The 14995-nt window shown below is 50.6% G+C and overlaps 1 protein-coding gene across 2 annotated transcripts in view; it reads left to right on the plus strand.

Moving 5' to 3' along the window:
* Positions 1–14995, plus strand: part of LOC125748421 (serine/threonine-protein kinase Nek11-like) — a 38481-nt gene that overhangs the window by 4880 nt on the left and 18606 nt on the right. For both annotated transcript variants that reach the window (XM_049024497.1, XM_049024498.1), the window contains exons 3-6: positions 7042–7207; positions 12044–12162; positions 12633–12697; positions 12950–13076. In XM_049024497.1, the coding sequence (XP_048880454.1) occupies positions 7042–7207; positions 12044–12162; positions 12633–12697; positions 12950–13076 (477 nt within the window). The remainder of the gene's footprint in view (positions 1–7041; positions 7208–12043; positions 12163–12632; positions 12698–12949; positions 13077–14995) is intronic.

The following is a 14995-nucleotide window of genomic DNA, read 5'->3' on the forward strand; positions in this document are numbered from 1 at the left end:
GGCTGCAGTGGGGGCGCCGGCCCGGGAGCTGCAGGTGGCTGCAGTGGGGGCGCCTGGACAGGAACAGGAGCGCGGTCAGGCACAGGAGCGCGGTCAGGCACAGGAGCGCGGTCAGGCACAGGAGCGCGGTCAGGCACAGGAGCTGGCTGCAGTGGGGGCGCCTGCCCGGGAGCTGCAGCAGGTGGCTGCAGTGGGGGCGCCTGCCCGGGAGCTGCAGCAGGCGGCTGCAGAGGGGGTGCCTCTGCAGGAACTGGAGCGCGGTCAGGAACTGGAACGCGGTCAGGAACAGGAGCTGGCTGCAGTGGGGGCGCCTGCCCGGGAGCTGCAGCAGGCGGCTGCAGAGGGGGCGCCTGCCCGGGAGCTGCAGCAGGCGGCTGCAGAGGGGGCGCCTGCCCGGGAGCTGCAGCAGGCGGCTGCAGAGGGGGCGCCTCTGCAGGAACTGGAGCGCGGTCAGGAACAGGAGGTGGCTGCAGTGGGGGCGCCGGCCCGGGAGCTGCAGGTTGCTGCAGTGGGGGCGCCTGCCCGGGAGCTGCAGGTTGCTGCAGTGGGGGCGCCTGCCCGGGAGCTGCAGCAGGCAGCGAAGGCGGCTGCGCAGGCGGCGGCTGCGCAGGCGGCGGCTGCGCAGGCGGCGGCAGCGGCGAAGGCGGCTGCGCAGGCGGCGGCAGCGGCGAAGGCGGCTGCGCAGGCGGCGGCAGCGGCGAAGGCGGCAATGGCGGCTGCACGGGAGCGGGGTCCGCCGGCAATGGCGGCTGCACGGGAGCGGGGTCCGCCGGCAATGGCGGCTGCACGGGAGCGGGGTCCGCCGGCAATGGCGGCTGCACGGGAGCGGGGTCCGCCGGCAATGGCGGCTGCACGGGAGCGGGGTCCGCCGGTAGGGACGGCTGCTCCGGCTCGGGTTCCGCCGTCAGAGTCGGCTGCTCCGACGGGGAAACAGAGGCCCTCTGTAGCTGGAGAAGCTGTTTGAGGTCCCCTGCCAGCCGGTCGAGGTCCTCCCGCTCGGAGGCGGGAGTAAACGTGTCGAAGCCCCTTCTCAGACGGACAGTGAGCGCTTCTACCTCGTCGCTCACTGGAGGTGCCACCTCCGCTAACGCCCTCCAGAACAGCCCCTGGAGGGCGAAGAATTGATTGGCGAGGGCTGCCGTCTTCCCTGGGAGAGGCGAGGGATACGCCTCCGGGGTGGCTGCCGCGGGAGGTGGAACTGATACGTCCGGCGCGGGTAGGGCAGAAGTAGCCCTTATCAGAGCGCGGGGTACCCGGGGAATAACGTCCCTCATCGCTCTGACACCTCGGTTAGCCAGCCGCTCGGGCCGGTAATCACACCGCTCGAGGGGCGGCAGCAGTTCCGTGGGGAGGGGCTCCAGGTCTGGGAAGACGAAGGACTCGTCCTCTTCATCCTCACTTGGAGCCCAGAGCCTGGCCACGGAGCAGGGACCCAGACCGTACAGTCCCAGGTCGGGACCTAGGACGAGCTCCTCTTCCTCCTGAGGGAGCCCGGGGCTGGAGAGCGAGCAGGCGCCCAGATAAAGAGGCGGCGCTTCCGGGATTCGCCTTCCCCTGCGTCTCCTTTTCTTTGTTGGGTCTGTCATTCTGTCACGGGTCGAGGGCAACGATCGCGAGCAGAGAACGGCGATCGTGCGGAAGGAGCAAGCTGACAAGCGGGATACGGGAAAACGGGGGTTTAATCGGGGAACGGGGAGCAGGAGACATGGAACGCCAACTAACATCAATGACAGACAAAGCAAACTGGGGAGACCAGGACTTAAATACACGGAACAAGGCAGCAGGAAACAAGACACGACTGGGCAGGATCAGGAAATCACACGTGGGTAATTAGGGGGCGTGGCACACAGGAGGAGCGGACGAGCCGGGCATGACACTAGCCTTGTCCCCACGATGGCTATTGGGTTTTTTTGCAGTGCAGTGCTGACTTACATTCTTTAGTATGGTTGTAGCATGATTTTTACATGCTTCTGCCTTGTACTCATGTGAAAAGTAAATTTATGCTACTACAGAAAACCACGCTTAATAGAAGAAGAAATGTACTTCAAAATGACCACTAGATGGAAGCAGAGCTGTATGTTACTTAGGTTGGGTTTTTAATCATATTCTTTAATCAAATTATGTTTATGATTGTATCTTTATTTAGTTCAGAAGGACTTTCTGTGTTACATTTAGCTAAAATATAATATAAATGTTTAAAAGGGGGGGGGGGGGAGTGTAAAACAGGAATAAAGATGCATGCAGTAGGTGTGTTTGCTGCCTGGGGTCCTTGCATAGCATGTGGGATGCGGAGTGTCTGTGTGGTTGGATAGTAGTAAGCTTCCCTGGGGAATCTCAGCCACAGAAGCTGTATACACTAACGGTAGAGATGCTCCAGGGCTGCCTGATCTCACGTGGGAACCTCTGCAGGAGTCGTCCGCGAATTCCCTACAGCACAAACTAAGTAACCTTACTCAGTAGGCCATGTGAGTCACACTGTGTGGCCGTCAGCATCACCATTAAACGCTGCTGTCTGTTCCCTGAATGCGCTTATTGGTAACTTTCTGGTTATTGAACACTAGCCGCACCTGGTTCTTCCTTTGTTTCGAAGGTGTCGTGTGGCTTCTGCTCCTCTCCTGCTTACACTCATACCTGCTCGTGCACTGGAAGCTCAGCCGAGCTGCATTTATGCCCAGTTGGCTCCTTGACAGCATGAATCTTTGTAATCTGCTGTTCGCCTCACTTGTTGTTTTGGACAAAAGCATCTGCTAAATAAAAATAAATTTAAATGGAAAATTTTTCAGTGGGGACTCCATTTATATTGCAGTGGGTTCCAAAACGTCTCAATGCAAACAGGTGCTTTTTCAGGTATCATGCTCATTGGGGGCGCTTCCTTGTCTTTGGAGATTACTGTGGTCACGGAGCTATGGAGTGTTTCACTGAATGACCTGCATTCCTGGGGCCTCCGTGGCATTGCCCCAGTGCATTGCCCCAGTGCATTGCCCCAGTGCATTGCCCCAGTGCATTGTGTGGCACAAGGCAGAGGCTTGCTTGGCAGGGTATGGGCAGATGCTTTAATGCAGTGTTTCTCAAACCGGTTCTCAGGGACCCCCAGATGGTCCACATTTTTGCTCCCTCCCAGCTCCCAGTGGACTGTCTGGGGACTGGTTTGAGAAACACTGCTTTAAGGTTTGCAGGATGTCATGGCCAGAAACCGGCAGAAAAGGAGTTCTTAGGAAGCCGGAGTCTCAACGGAGGCATCTTTGCTCAGGAAACAAGCCTGACACAGAGATTAGCTTTACCACACAGTTTTCTTGTACCACCCCAACATCAGCCTCACCCCAAAACACCATGATGTCATTGTGATGATACGAAGACAGCCGAAGGATTTTGGGAGCTCCAGGAGCCCCCACTTAAATATAAAGCTGAGAGACAGACCCCAAAGCACTACGCCTTCGTGTCAGTGTCACCGTCATAGCTGGACTCGCATGCTGTTATCCTCCCAAATTTGTGCATCATGCACTGTGAGGGACTTGCGTGGCTCCTGAATGAACGCGGCAGGCCATGTAGATCGCCGTAAATGAAAGTGTTGTGGGCCTTTCGGAGCTGGGTAATGTAACAATAACGCTTCATTCCGGATTGTCTTCTCATCCCGCCTACTGGCAATGAGAGTACGTTCACCCAAGGCTTTAAGGTTCCCCTGGTCTGTCAAAGCGTGCATCGACCGGGTAATTACCCAGAAATTGTACTCTTTGGCTCATAACCATTTCATGCCGGGTTTCCCCAGTGAAGCGATTGCATATTTATGACGAGGTCATTGCCGAGGAGCCGAAACGCTTTTGTTTTTCTTAGCAAAATTATTGTTATTCCAGGAGCTGAGGCTCTCCGCTCAGGCACCACCAGCCTCCGGGCACCTTTGGCACGACACTGAGTCACTGCCTTCCTGCTCTGGGAGCTTCGACGCCTCGGCAGCCTTTTCTCACCTAAGGCTCGAACCTGCGGACTCCAGCCTCTAAGCAGTCTATCGCCAAGCGTCACTCTGACAATCATGCCTTAGGCCTCATGCCAGACACCTGCTTTAATATCAGACTGAAATCTCACATGTAACAGCACTACCAGCACATAAGATCAGAGGTAGACATGGAAAGAGCTGATTGGTCAGGCTGGTTGGCACCTGATGTTAAGCACAAAGGAATTGGATCGTGATGCTGGCTGAGGTGAAAGTGTTTCTATTGGTCCTGGGCTTTTAATGCCTACAGCAGTGTAAAGGTGGCTGGAGTCATTTACAGAAGACAGAACAACAACTGCGAGAGGAACATTAAAGTAGGGTTAGAAATGCGATGGATTAACTGTAGATAATAAGCACCCAATAACCAGGGGTACATAGAGGGAACTTTCCCGCTGTTTTCTCATGACATGCTCTCCGGTTATCAGACTCGCTTTGGCTCAAGGCAAAAATGAAAAAGCATAAAGTGTTCTTTCTGGTGTTCCGTAATTTCAGGTCTCCTTGCTGCTGTGCAGCTCTCACGAGATAATGAAGGAAGCCCAGTGTCCAATTCCTCTGGGGGGTAATTCTACCCGGCAGATACCACAAACGGCAGAATCAAATCGGATTGGGATGCCACACAAACATCAGCTATGTGTTCATAGCCCCATAAATCAGCAGATATTTCATCCTCCGAGCCAGAAAGACATTTTTTCTGATTCTACAGGGCACAAAAGCGATTTTGATTTATGCTCTCTCTGTTCATAAGCTTCAAGGTCCAAAGTGAAGTTATACACCAGTCTGTGTAAATCAAGCCCGTCTGGTACTGGGCAGAGAGAGTATAACCAGTGATTTAAAAGGCCCTGCTGTGTGGTCTGTGTCCCCCCCCGACCCCCCACACAAAGTGCTCAGTTGAAGATGCAGGGCATTCCCCAAATAGCAGTAACGTTAGTATGTTTCGGTAATTCACTAGTCATTTTCCTTTAAAGAGCCTTACAGAGCTGTAGCAGAGCGTCAGGCCAGTGACGGTTAGCACTGGACGCTTTAGCTATTAGAACGTCGGATCGGGGCGCGGCTCTTCCCCCCTCACCTGCCCACTCTGATTAAATTGTCAAGAATCTGATCAGAGATATAATAGAGACATCCCTGCTCCATGGGGGAGACCAAGGCGTGGCTGTATGGGGAGACACTCACAGGAGCTGCATTATGCATTAATGTCTCTTTGTTACAATATTATTGCATTGTCATGCAGTTATTACACAATATAATTAAACAGCTCATAGGCTTAACATGGAATCACAAATTGAATAAAACAATGTTACAGACAGGAGGATGTTACAGCCAAGAGAATGTGTCAGACATGAGGAAATTACAGACTGATTTACTAAATAGGAGGACATTACAGACAGGAAAATGGTGCAGACAGGAAAACATCACAGACAGGAGGACCTTAAGGATGGTAGAAGAAGATGCTCATGTTTCTGTGTCCTTCTGGAATAATCACACCCGAAACTGAGTTTTCGACCAGCCTGTCACATTTCTTGATCACATCTCTTGATGTGGCATTTTCCAGCGGCTATGAGAGCATCCCGCACTTGTGACACTTGGTGGCTGTGTGTCTGTGAGTGTGTCTGTGAGTGCGTGTAGGTGGCAGGAAGTCCCCGATCTCTCTGTTACAGCTGATGACCAGACCCACCTCTGCTCTCTTCCAGTTTTTCAGTGTCCCCTCTCCATTACACCCACCATGTACAAGCCTTTCTGTGGTCGCAGCTGTTCACATAGGCAGTTGGGAAGTACTGTGGGCGCGGTTAGTAAGACCTTTCGTTTCACAGGACAGGTACTATCGCCAATCTGCCCCTAAGTATTCTCATTTTCCAGTGGTTGCAGTAAATATTTGCAAACAGCCATAGGGGCCGTAGTCTTTAGGGTGTTCTTGTTGCTGTTGTATTTAGTTATTTTAAGCTCAAGTCCCATGTTGGACTTTTGTAGAAGCCCAGAAAGCCCGCTGACACAGCAGGGGCGGGCATTCCTGCGGCACCCTTTTTGGTGGTTTATGGCACCACTTAGCAGTGATGTGCTCCCGTCTGAACCAGGCCCTCTGCTGCTCAGTTGCTTCATCGTTTTCCAGGGATGCAGGGCGGTAGTTCTGGCCTTGCCTAGTGAGCACAGCACCACCGAACGATTCTCTGTGGAAATGGCGACAGCGTGGAGGATTTTCCTTACCTGACAACTTCTGACAGACAGCATAAATATGAGTCTGGATTCAGCAAAACCTCGTGAGATTCATGTGTCAGGAATGGAAAGGGGGGCGGGGGCGGGGGGGGGGGGGGTTTCTGACAAAACATACAACCAAGTGAACACCCGCCAGCCAACAGCTTGCATTTAACTTTGCTCTCCTGACGCCTGACTGTTCTGAATGCAGGTAGGACCCTTGGGCCCGGAAGTTTAGAGAAGTGTTGATCTTCTCTCAGAACTCTGCAGACCAGTTACGGGTCCCGGTGAAGCCTTAAGCCAGGGGCCGAGCGATAGCCAGCAGGGGATTACAGCACCCAGGCCCCGCTCCTCATCCTTATTCTGTTCTTTCTGTCTCACCCATTCATTCCTGTAGAATGTACAGTAACTCCAAGCCATTCACAGCTCATTTTGTCCAACATACAGCTTCTTTGATTGTGGCCTCCTGTTTTGGAGGGGGGGAGGACACAACAAGCTCAGGCTGTACGTGAGGGGCCACTTTCCCCTGCCGTACCAGCAGTAAACGACCTCCCTCACCCAGGCCTTGTCAGTGTGTGTCTCGTGCTGCTACTGGGGGGCAGAAATGAGGCTGAGAAAAATAAGAGCACAGAAGGGAGGGGGCATGTCAGGGCAGAGAGCTATAACCACAGTCCCGGAATGAGCTTCTGTCCAAAGCAACGTACAAGCATGCAAAGCTTAGGATCAGAGAGCAAGGCTGGCCAGCATCCCTAGAGTAACTGGGGTTAGGGGCACAATGGTGACATTCCAGAGGATTTAAACCCATACCCTTCAAGTTATGGATAGCTGACTGTTGATCTCTTCACTCGCTTGCTTGGCTCTGGCAGCAAAGTGCTGAAGGAGGTACCAGTGGGTGACCTGAACCCCGACGAAACAATGCAGGTCCAAACGGAGGCCCAGCTGCTCGCACAACTCCACCATCCCTCCATCTTGAAGTTCTACAGCAGTTTCCTGGAGAAGGACATCTTCTGCATCATCACCGAGTACTGTGAGGTGAGACCATCCAGGTATGATGCTCTCGCTATGACATATGATGGTTGATTGGATCGCAGGTAGGATTAAGCATAACTCATTGGTAGGAATTTGGCCTCCTGTACCTGTAGGATCTTGACAAGGATCCCCCCAGGCCAAAAAAATCCAGTCTGTGTGCTTGTCCCAGTCAGCAAATGGAGAGCTTGTCTGATTCCATTATTCCCTGACCCTTGCAGTGTGTGATCCCTTTTATCTACGTCTATGTCAGTGTTCCCCAACAATTATACAGTGTAATTAATCTGAATTTCCTAATTTTCCTAATTTCCTAAGGGGGCCGAGCGAGACGGCTGTGATACTGAAAAATACCGTATTATGTCTGTTAGTTCACATTAGCCCATGTGCCATTTAAGTAATGTGTCTTTTAAGAACAAAACTCACATTTGGTTCAGTGATAAATGCCAGCCAGGGATTTTCATATAAGTCTTGCACCCCCCACTGGCAGCAAGGCACAACTGCAGGTACTGTGCAGTTTGCCTGGTATCTCTCAGTCTACAATCGCACGTAGAATGCACTGTCAGGAACAACAGGAAGCTTCTCTCGCTGACTTTTGACTGGCTTCCCACTGAGCATGTGGCAAAGCCGCGTGGCTGAAATGCACACATGCCACATACTGCAGGCATCTCGCCCTCATCTCTCCGCTGTCTCTCGGGATCTGTGCTGTCACTCATCACACTGGATCCTATAATCCATAATCTAATCCAAAATGAAATGAAACAAAGAGGCCTGTGTTTTCCTTCTTATCTCACTGGGGTGCTGATGCTGACACTGCGTGGCCCATATCAAGGTTACAGATTGCACCTCAAAGCCACCCACCCACGTTAATGAGCCCTGAACATTGATCTCCATTGATTACACCCCCCCTGCCACCCCCTGTCCACAGAACAGTCAGCTGCAATGGAGTCGGGATTCTGGTTGGACTGTCACGTCCGCTGAGGTGAAGGTTGAGATGCAGTGATCGTACTCGTCGTGTCAGTGCAGTGCCTCTCTATGCTATTTCCTGAGGTGGAAAGCTCAGGTCCAGAAAGAACAAATTTAGACCAAGATTTTATTTCACCCAGCATTTGAGTTCTCTGTGAATAAGACTGTTTATACTGAACTGATTGGTTGAAACAAAATCTTGGTCTGGATTTGTCCTTTTGGAACCGGAGCTTTCAGCCTTTGGCTGTTTCTGTCTGTGAGCCCTTTGCCAGTTCAGGTCATCCTCTGCCCGGCCCTGTGCAGCGACTCATGGGTGATCTGCAGCATGGTGCTCTCCCTGCTAGCCAATGGGGATCTGCGAGAATCTTCACGACTGCTCAGCAGGCCGTGTTCTCACATACACACACACACACACACACACTGGGGCCGCCTCTGAGGCCTCATGCAGCTGATTGTTCGATACTGATAACTGGCAGCTCTCTAATGAATGACCTGCCAGTGAAGTACTGGGCTGTCTCACATTCACTGCAGGACCTTCAAGCCGCCCAAGTACTTTTCTATCTTCATGAACAGGATTTGATTTTTGTCGGCTTATGTCGACTCGCCCAAATCAAAGTACATTTTGAACAGCCATGTCTTGACAAATGTAACTTCTTTTAATGAGTGACTGAGCAGTGATGGCGATAAAGAATAGCGTGGCGAATCGAGAGTGTTATGCAGACATGTAGTGCTTGAGGGGCTGTTATGTCTTTATGGGGAGATATTAATTACCACATGACACATCGCGCCCTAATACTGCCATGTGATTGGTTGGGTGCACTCACACCTCCAGGGTTGGGGGTTTTATACTCCACTCCCTGCTCCGTGTGGGTGGAGTTTTGCGTCTTCCCCCCACATTGTACAGGTTGCCTCCTGTCGACCTTCAGTTAGGGTAATTGGTGTTTCTAAATAGACCACTGCACGAGTTCTGCAATGGTCTGGCACCAGTGAAATAGATTTTCGTTCCCATGGGACAGACACATGACTGAGAATGCCAGCGAAATAGATTTATATTCCCGTGGGATGCGGAGTGCAGGGATGGCATGGAGTCATAATCTCACACTGGAAATGAAAGAAAAGTAAGGAATAAAATGAGCCTTCATGAGCCAAAGCTAGTGAATCGAATGCGATTCGTTTAATGGCTCTTTATAAAGGCACGTCTGGTAATTGTAACTTGAGCGAATTGGAATGTAATCTACATGCAGCCTCTTTGCCCCGTTATACCTCAACAGCCTATTGTGCAAAAGAAATATGTTTAATCAATTAAGAGATTGATTGGCCCATTGCAGCTGTGCTTAAGGCTGCTGGGCAGCTGGGAGACGCAGATATAGGAGTGTCATGCTTCGGCAGGAGACTCAGGAATGCTGGAAAGTCATTGTTTACAACAAAATGCTACTCAGCTGGAGTCACTGGACTTTCTCAGCGAATGAGTGTGTGTGTCCAGCACTCGGAGTAAGTCACTCAGATGTTTGTGCATTCCGTAATACTTATGCTGGTTTAATTTCAGCTCGTTTTAGTGACTATGCCTGGTTTTAACTCTTAAGGTAATAATGGTGGTGGTCTGATGGATAGGGAAGCACACATGTTATTAAAAGACGGCTGGTTTGAATCTCTAACCAGCAAAACACCACTGAGGTACCCTGGCTGGGGTACCCTGGCTGAGGTACCGCCCCCAAGCACTGCTCTCCCGGTGCTGAATTGACTGCCCCCTGCTATGTCACTTATGGGGCACATTTCAGTGGACACATTTCACTATGGTGAACGTTTCACTTCCCTTTACATTTATAGAGCATTTACAGTTGAAGGCTCGGGATACAGTCCCCAGGAATGAATGGGCTCATTAAATCTGCTAGCATCCATGCAGGTCACCTTCTTTGCTTATGAGTGATGTAATCGTTCAGTCCTACATGGAATTTTAATTGCAAAATTGTTTAATCTGTTCTTTAGTCAGCTGATCACTGGTTACTTGTATCAGTGTTTGCTGGATTCTTCTGGTTTAAAATTCTGTGCTTTTATGTGATTGACACAAAGGTATAATGACAGGCGGGTACAGCTGAGATCAATACTGTGCAGTATTGACTCAAGATGGGTGGGGCGGTGCCGATAATGGGGGTGCGGTACATGTATTTATGGTGCCCTTGGGTTCAAATTGTCCCGGACAGCCCCGCAATGCCCCCCTCCCACCAGCCTAAGCTGTCATTACACAGTAAGCTGGGGGAGCTGTTGGACACCTCTGATGACAATAGTGAGGGAAATGCAGAGCCCTTCAGACACTGGGGCACTCAGACGCCCGTCACAGAGCAGAACAGCTCAATCTGGGGCAGAGCCCCCTATGGACCGCGTGTCGTCTGGCTTTCATACCAATTCATTCCTCTGCATCAATCGCTCCAATTTCCAGTGAATTACCAGTACAAATCATGATTCATTGCCCACAGAAATCTAGCCATGAAATAAGGCAATACTTAAATGCTTGGGAAAACAGTCAATGTTAAATGTGTTCCATTTTAATCAACTACATAAATGACCAAAAATATTTTAACTGGATGATACTGTGAGTTTGGCTATTAAATATTATGTTGACATCACCTTTATTTACAGACAAATAAGTAAATCTAATGCGCTCTCCGCATCGTATTCTGGGTGCTGTGAGTAAGTCCTGTACTCATACGCAGATCCGGGGGGTGTTAAGGGGTGACCGTGGCCCCCCAGACTGAAACCTGACCACCCCATTTGCCACCCCCACTGAATTTACATTTTGATTAAATCAGACTTTTATCCTGTAACTGTTTCTCTGTGTCCCTGATGATAAACTGATATAGAATGAGCTCACAGCGCTGCTGAGCTAAACATGTGCTCTGAGAACAGGAGTCATGCAGGAGGCTGGGAATCCTGTACTTATTGTAAGGTTGTTACCTTAACTGCAAGAAATTGACAAATTAAATGTGTATTTGATCATTCCACCACTGCCTGGACTATAAACAATGTGGAGTTATAGCGTTTAGGTACCTTAAACATCCCTTTATTTTCTATATGCCTTATATTCATGTTTAGATTTATGTGCCGCCACAGAATGACCTCTGGTCCCACGCTGGTCACCCCACTGGCAATTTTCTGGCTCTGCTTCTGTTCAGAGTAACATACAAGGAAAGCTTGGGGTCAAAGGTCAGGATCAGCCAGTATCTCGCACCCTAGGAGAAGTTGTAGTTAATGGCCTTGCTCAATGGTGTAGTGATTATTCAGATGGCAGGATTCAAACCCACAAACTTCCAGACATGGGCACAGATCCATAAACCACTGAGCCACACACCCCTAGCTTACAGTCACCATTACCCATGATGCCTCCGAAAATGCCATGTTTACAAGCACTTCCAAAGTGCTTAGAAAGACAAGCAGCGCCACAGCGGAAACTATGTATGAAACAAGCTGGGAGATTCTAGATGACAGAAGCGTGAAACACAGAGAGAACCAGTAATTGCCTGGATCTAATCCAGCAGATTGTGATAAACATACGGCTATATACAAGCAAGTGGAGGAGCGGAGGGCGTGTACCGGACACTGGCACTCCACAGTTCTTCCTGGATGCCAGAAACCCCTCTGGATTCCCTCTAAATGGGGGTTTGCTTTGGTCCACCATAATGAAACCACCCTTCCAGCCAGTTTTCTTGACCCTCCCCTCCCTGTCAACACATGGCAGCGTGTTGTTCTAATTCCAGCCTCTAGAGTGAGCAGTGTGGCTGTTAGGGGCAGCAGAGCTGCAGGAGTGGAGCAGCTGTTAACAGTAACGCTGCCAAGAGCCGCTTCAGACAGCGGCCTACCTGACGGTTCTTGTTCCGACTGCAGGATGGGGATCTGGACTGTAAGCTGGAAGAGCTCCGGCAGACAGGGGCGAGGCTGCCTGAGAGCCAGGTCGCAGAGTGGCTCGTTCAGCTGCTGCTGGGCGTTCACTACATGCACCAGAGGTGGGTGCGTCTTTGGCTAAACAGAAACCTGTTCAAAGATTCCACAATTATCGGGGCAGAAAAACCAGGGTCATTTCCTGTACTATACCTTAATGGGTTCCCCTAGGAACCTTTGCTGTGTCAACATAGGTTCCAGATATACTGTACATCAGTGTTGGCTACTTCATCGAGCTAATCCCATTTAGACCAGAGACCCAAAGTCTGCTCTGGGCTGTCGGTGACATACGGTACCTTTTAATTACCCTTTGACTGTGCTCTGTAATGAAAGCTTTGTTAAAGACAGGGCTCACGCCAAAAGTGTCCCCCTGAGGGGCAGCGACAGCAATAAACAAACGACCCGTTTTGCAGGATGGGCCCATTCCAGGTGTTATATTCAAATGCCCCATTTATTTAGCCAGGATAAAAAAAGAAACAGCGGATTGCAGATGATTAAACCAACACAGACTATCCATCTTCCTTTTGTATCCCAGGAAAATCCTTCACAGGGATCTCAAGGCCAAAAACATTTTTCTAAAGAAGAACATTGTTAAAATAGGTAAGTAGATCCCTAGGGATCCAGCGGGAATGGGTCTTTATACACAAGATAGGGGGTGTCCCACGGGTAATCCATTACCACAGTTACTCATCTGTCCATGTCAACAAGGTTTGTACACTTACATTTCCTTGCCTAATTTTTATTGTGTAGTTTTTTTTACTGTAAAAGTGTATAAATATGCATCTCAGTGAACCAGTAAAATGTGTTTAATGTATCTGCGCATCTTCACCTGTGACCACATCTGCTGGTCAGGTGACTTCGGAGTTTCCCGCCTCCTCAATGGGTCATGTGACCTGGCCACCACCTTCACCGGCACGCCATTCTACATGAGTCCAGAGGTGCTCAGCCATCAGGGTTACAACTCCAAATCAGACATCTGGTAAGCATGTGTTTGGTGGGGGTGTAGTGGTAAAGGAAATTGGCACAGGACTGGAAGACAGTAGGTGCCAACCCTCAAAGCAGCCCTCAAGGAAGGTACATTCAGTTATTTATCACGTATGCTTGTATTTTGGGAGCTGGGAGTCAACGGGAACCAGATCAGTTGCCATAAGGTTTCTCAAAATCTGTTTCTGTGTGAAGTCAGGAAGTTTCCTTAATGTATCCATCGTGCTACACATTAAGGCCGTGGATGAGGAAAAGGACAAAGAGGAGATTGGTGCTCTGTCCGGACACTTGCTCCTTCAGCATCAAAGTCAGCATGTGGATGATGGGTGATCAGGGTGGGCCTAGCGCATGTGCTGCTGGCTGGAATGGTGAAGACAGGGCCTGGACATGAACCTGGACCTGGTGCTGCACCATGTTTGCAAGCAAGTTCTCCAAGAGAAGATAAGACAAAATGAACATGTGATGTAGGAGCACTTTGGAGTGGCAGTGAAGGGACCCTCAGAGCCGTCCGGAAGGTTCCGGTTTTGACAGGAAATGTAGACACTTCCTACTAAGGGTTCTTCTGGCTCCCCTGAGCACTTCAGCAGCTTCATATCAATTAAGGATTCTGACGTGAAACCCGCAGCTCGTCGATGCAATCTGGCCTGGGGTCTCGCTTACCTGCACGCTGGCCTGGGGTCTCTCTTAGCTGAACGCTGGCCTGGGGTCTCTCTTAGCTGAACGCTGGCCTGGGGTCTCGCTTAGCTGCACGCTGGCCTGGGGTCTCGCTTAGCTGCACACTGGCCTGGGGTCTCGCTTTGCTGCACGCTGGCCTGGGGTCTCGCTTAGCTGCACGCTGGCCTGGGGTCTCGCTTAGCAGGCCTTCCTGCTCCGCAGAGATGCCATCGATAATAGAGGTCAGCAGTGACTGCCTGGGACCTGCAGCCGCATGCTGGTATTTACAGCAACCCAGAGCGGGTGTGCAGTGTGTCTCCGTGGGGATCTTGGTCGGGGGCCGACCCAAATGAATTCCCATCAGGTCCCCTTACTCTTCCCATCAGGTCCCCACTCAAGTGCCTTTGAGTGCCATGTGACCGGCTGTTCCTGATTGTGGAAGTGTGGACGCCTCCCCAATGAGCCCTTTATGTCTCACCGACCCTGAGCATGGCACCGCAAACCTGGATCATCAGATCCAACTTTCCTTTACACTGTTACAATTATTTTCCTTTTTTTCAATTCAATAAAGCTAAATGCTTTATTTTAGTGATAATTAAATTTTATTATTATGAATGTAGCCCAGTTCATTAGGCCAGTGTTTCCCCACCGAGTCCTCAGGCAACTCCGGACAGTCCATGTTTTTGCTTCTTCTCAGCTCCTAGCGCACCTGTACCAGGTATTCGGTGTTCCTGATTGGCTGTGAGCTGGGAGGGAGCAAAAACGTGGACTGCCCGGGGTTCCCCGAGGACTGGGTTGGGAAACACTGCATTAGGCTACTGACACTCAAATGATCTGGTCAGGTGACTTACAGCCAAAAATGATCACAGTGCTGGGGAAGTTAGTGAAGTCCAGCTCCGTTCACAGCTTTGCTGCACAACTTGGGGATTACGCTGACAAGAGGTCAGAGGCTGCGTGTTTACATAGGCTGGCCATCTCTCTGCCGTGTGGCCACAGGCGTTGCCAACATCCCATAATGACCAGCTGTCCCTGTGATCATTAACTAGGGAACCTGATTATCAATCTGTTGTTTCTGGGTACGATGCGACTGGAACCCGCAGAATCGAATGTAATTTGAGCTTCTGTGTATTCACCGTGCTGTTAGATCTGCTTTAGGAGTGAAGGCTTGCTTTGATTTCACATGTTTCTGAAGGGGGCGCTGCAGCCTCCTTGCACATCCAAGACCGCTACGGCTGCCCAATGGACAGTATTGCTGTCTGA

This window comes from Brienomyrus brachyistius, chromosome 9, assembly GCF_023856365.1.
Source record: "Brienomyrus brachyistius isolate T26 chromosome 9, BBRACH_0.4, whole genome shotgun sequence".
Taxonomy (NCBI): Eukaryota; Metazoa; Chordata; class Actinopteri; order Osteoglossiformes; family Mormyridae; genus Brienomyrus; species Brienomyrus brachyistius.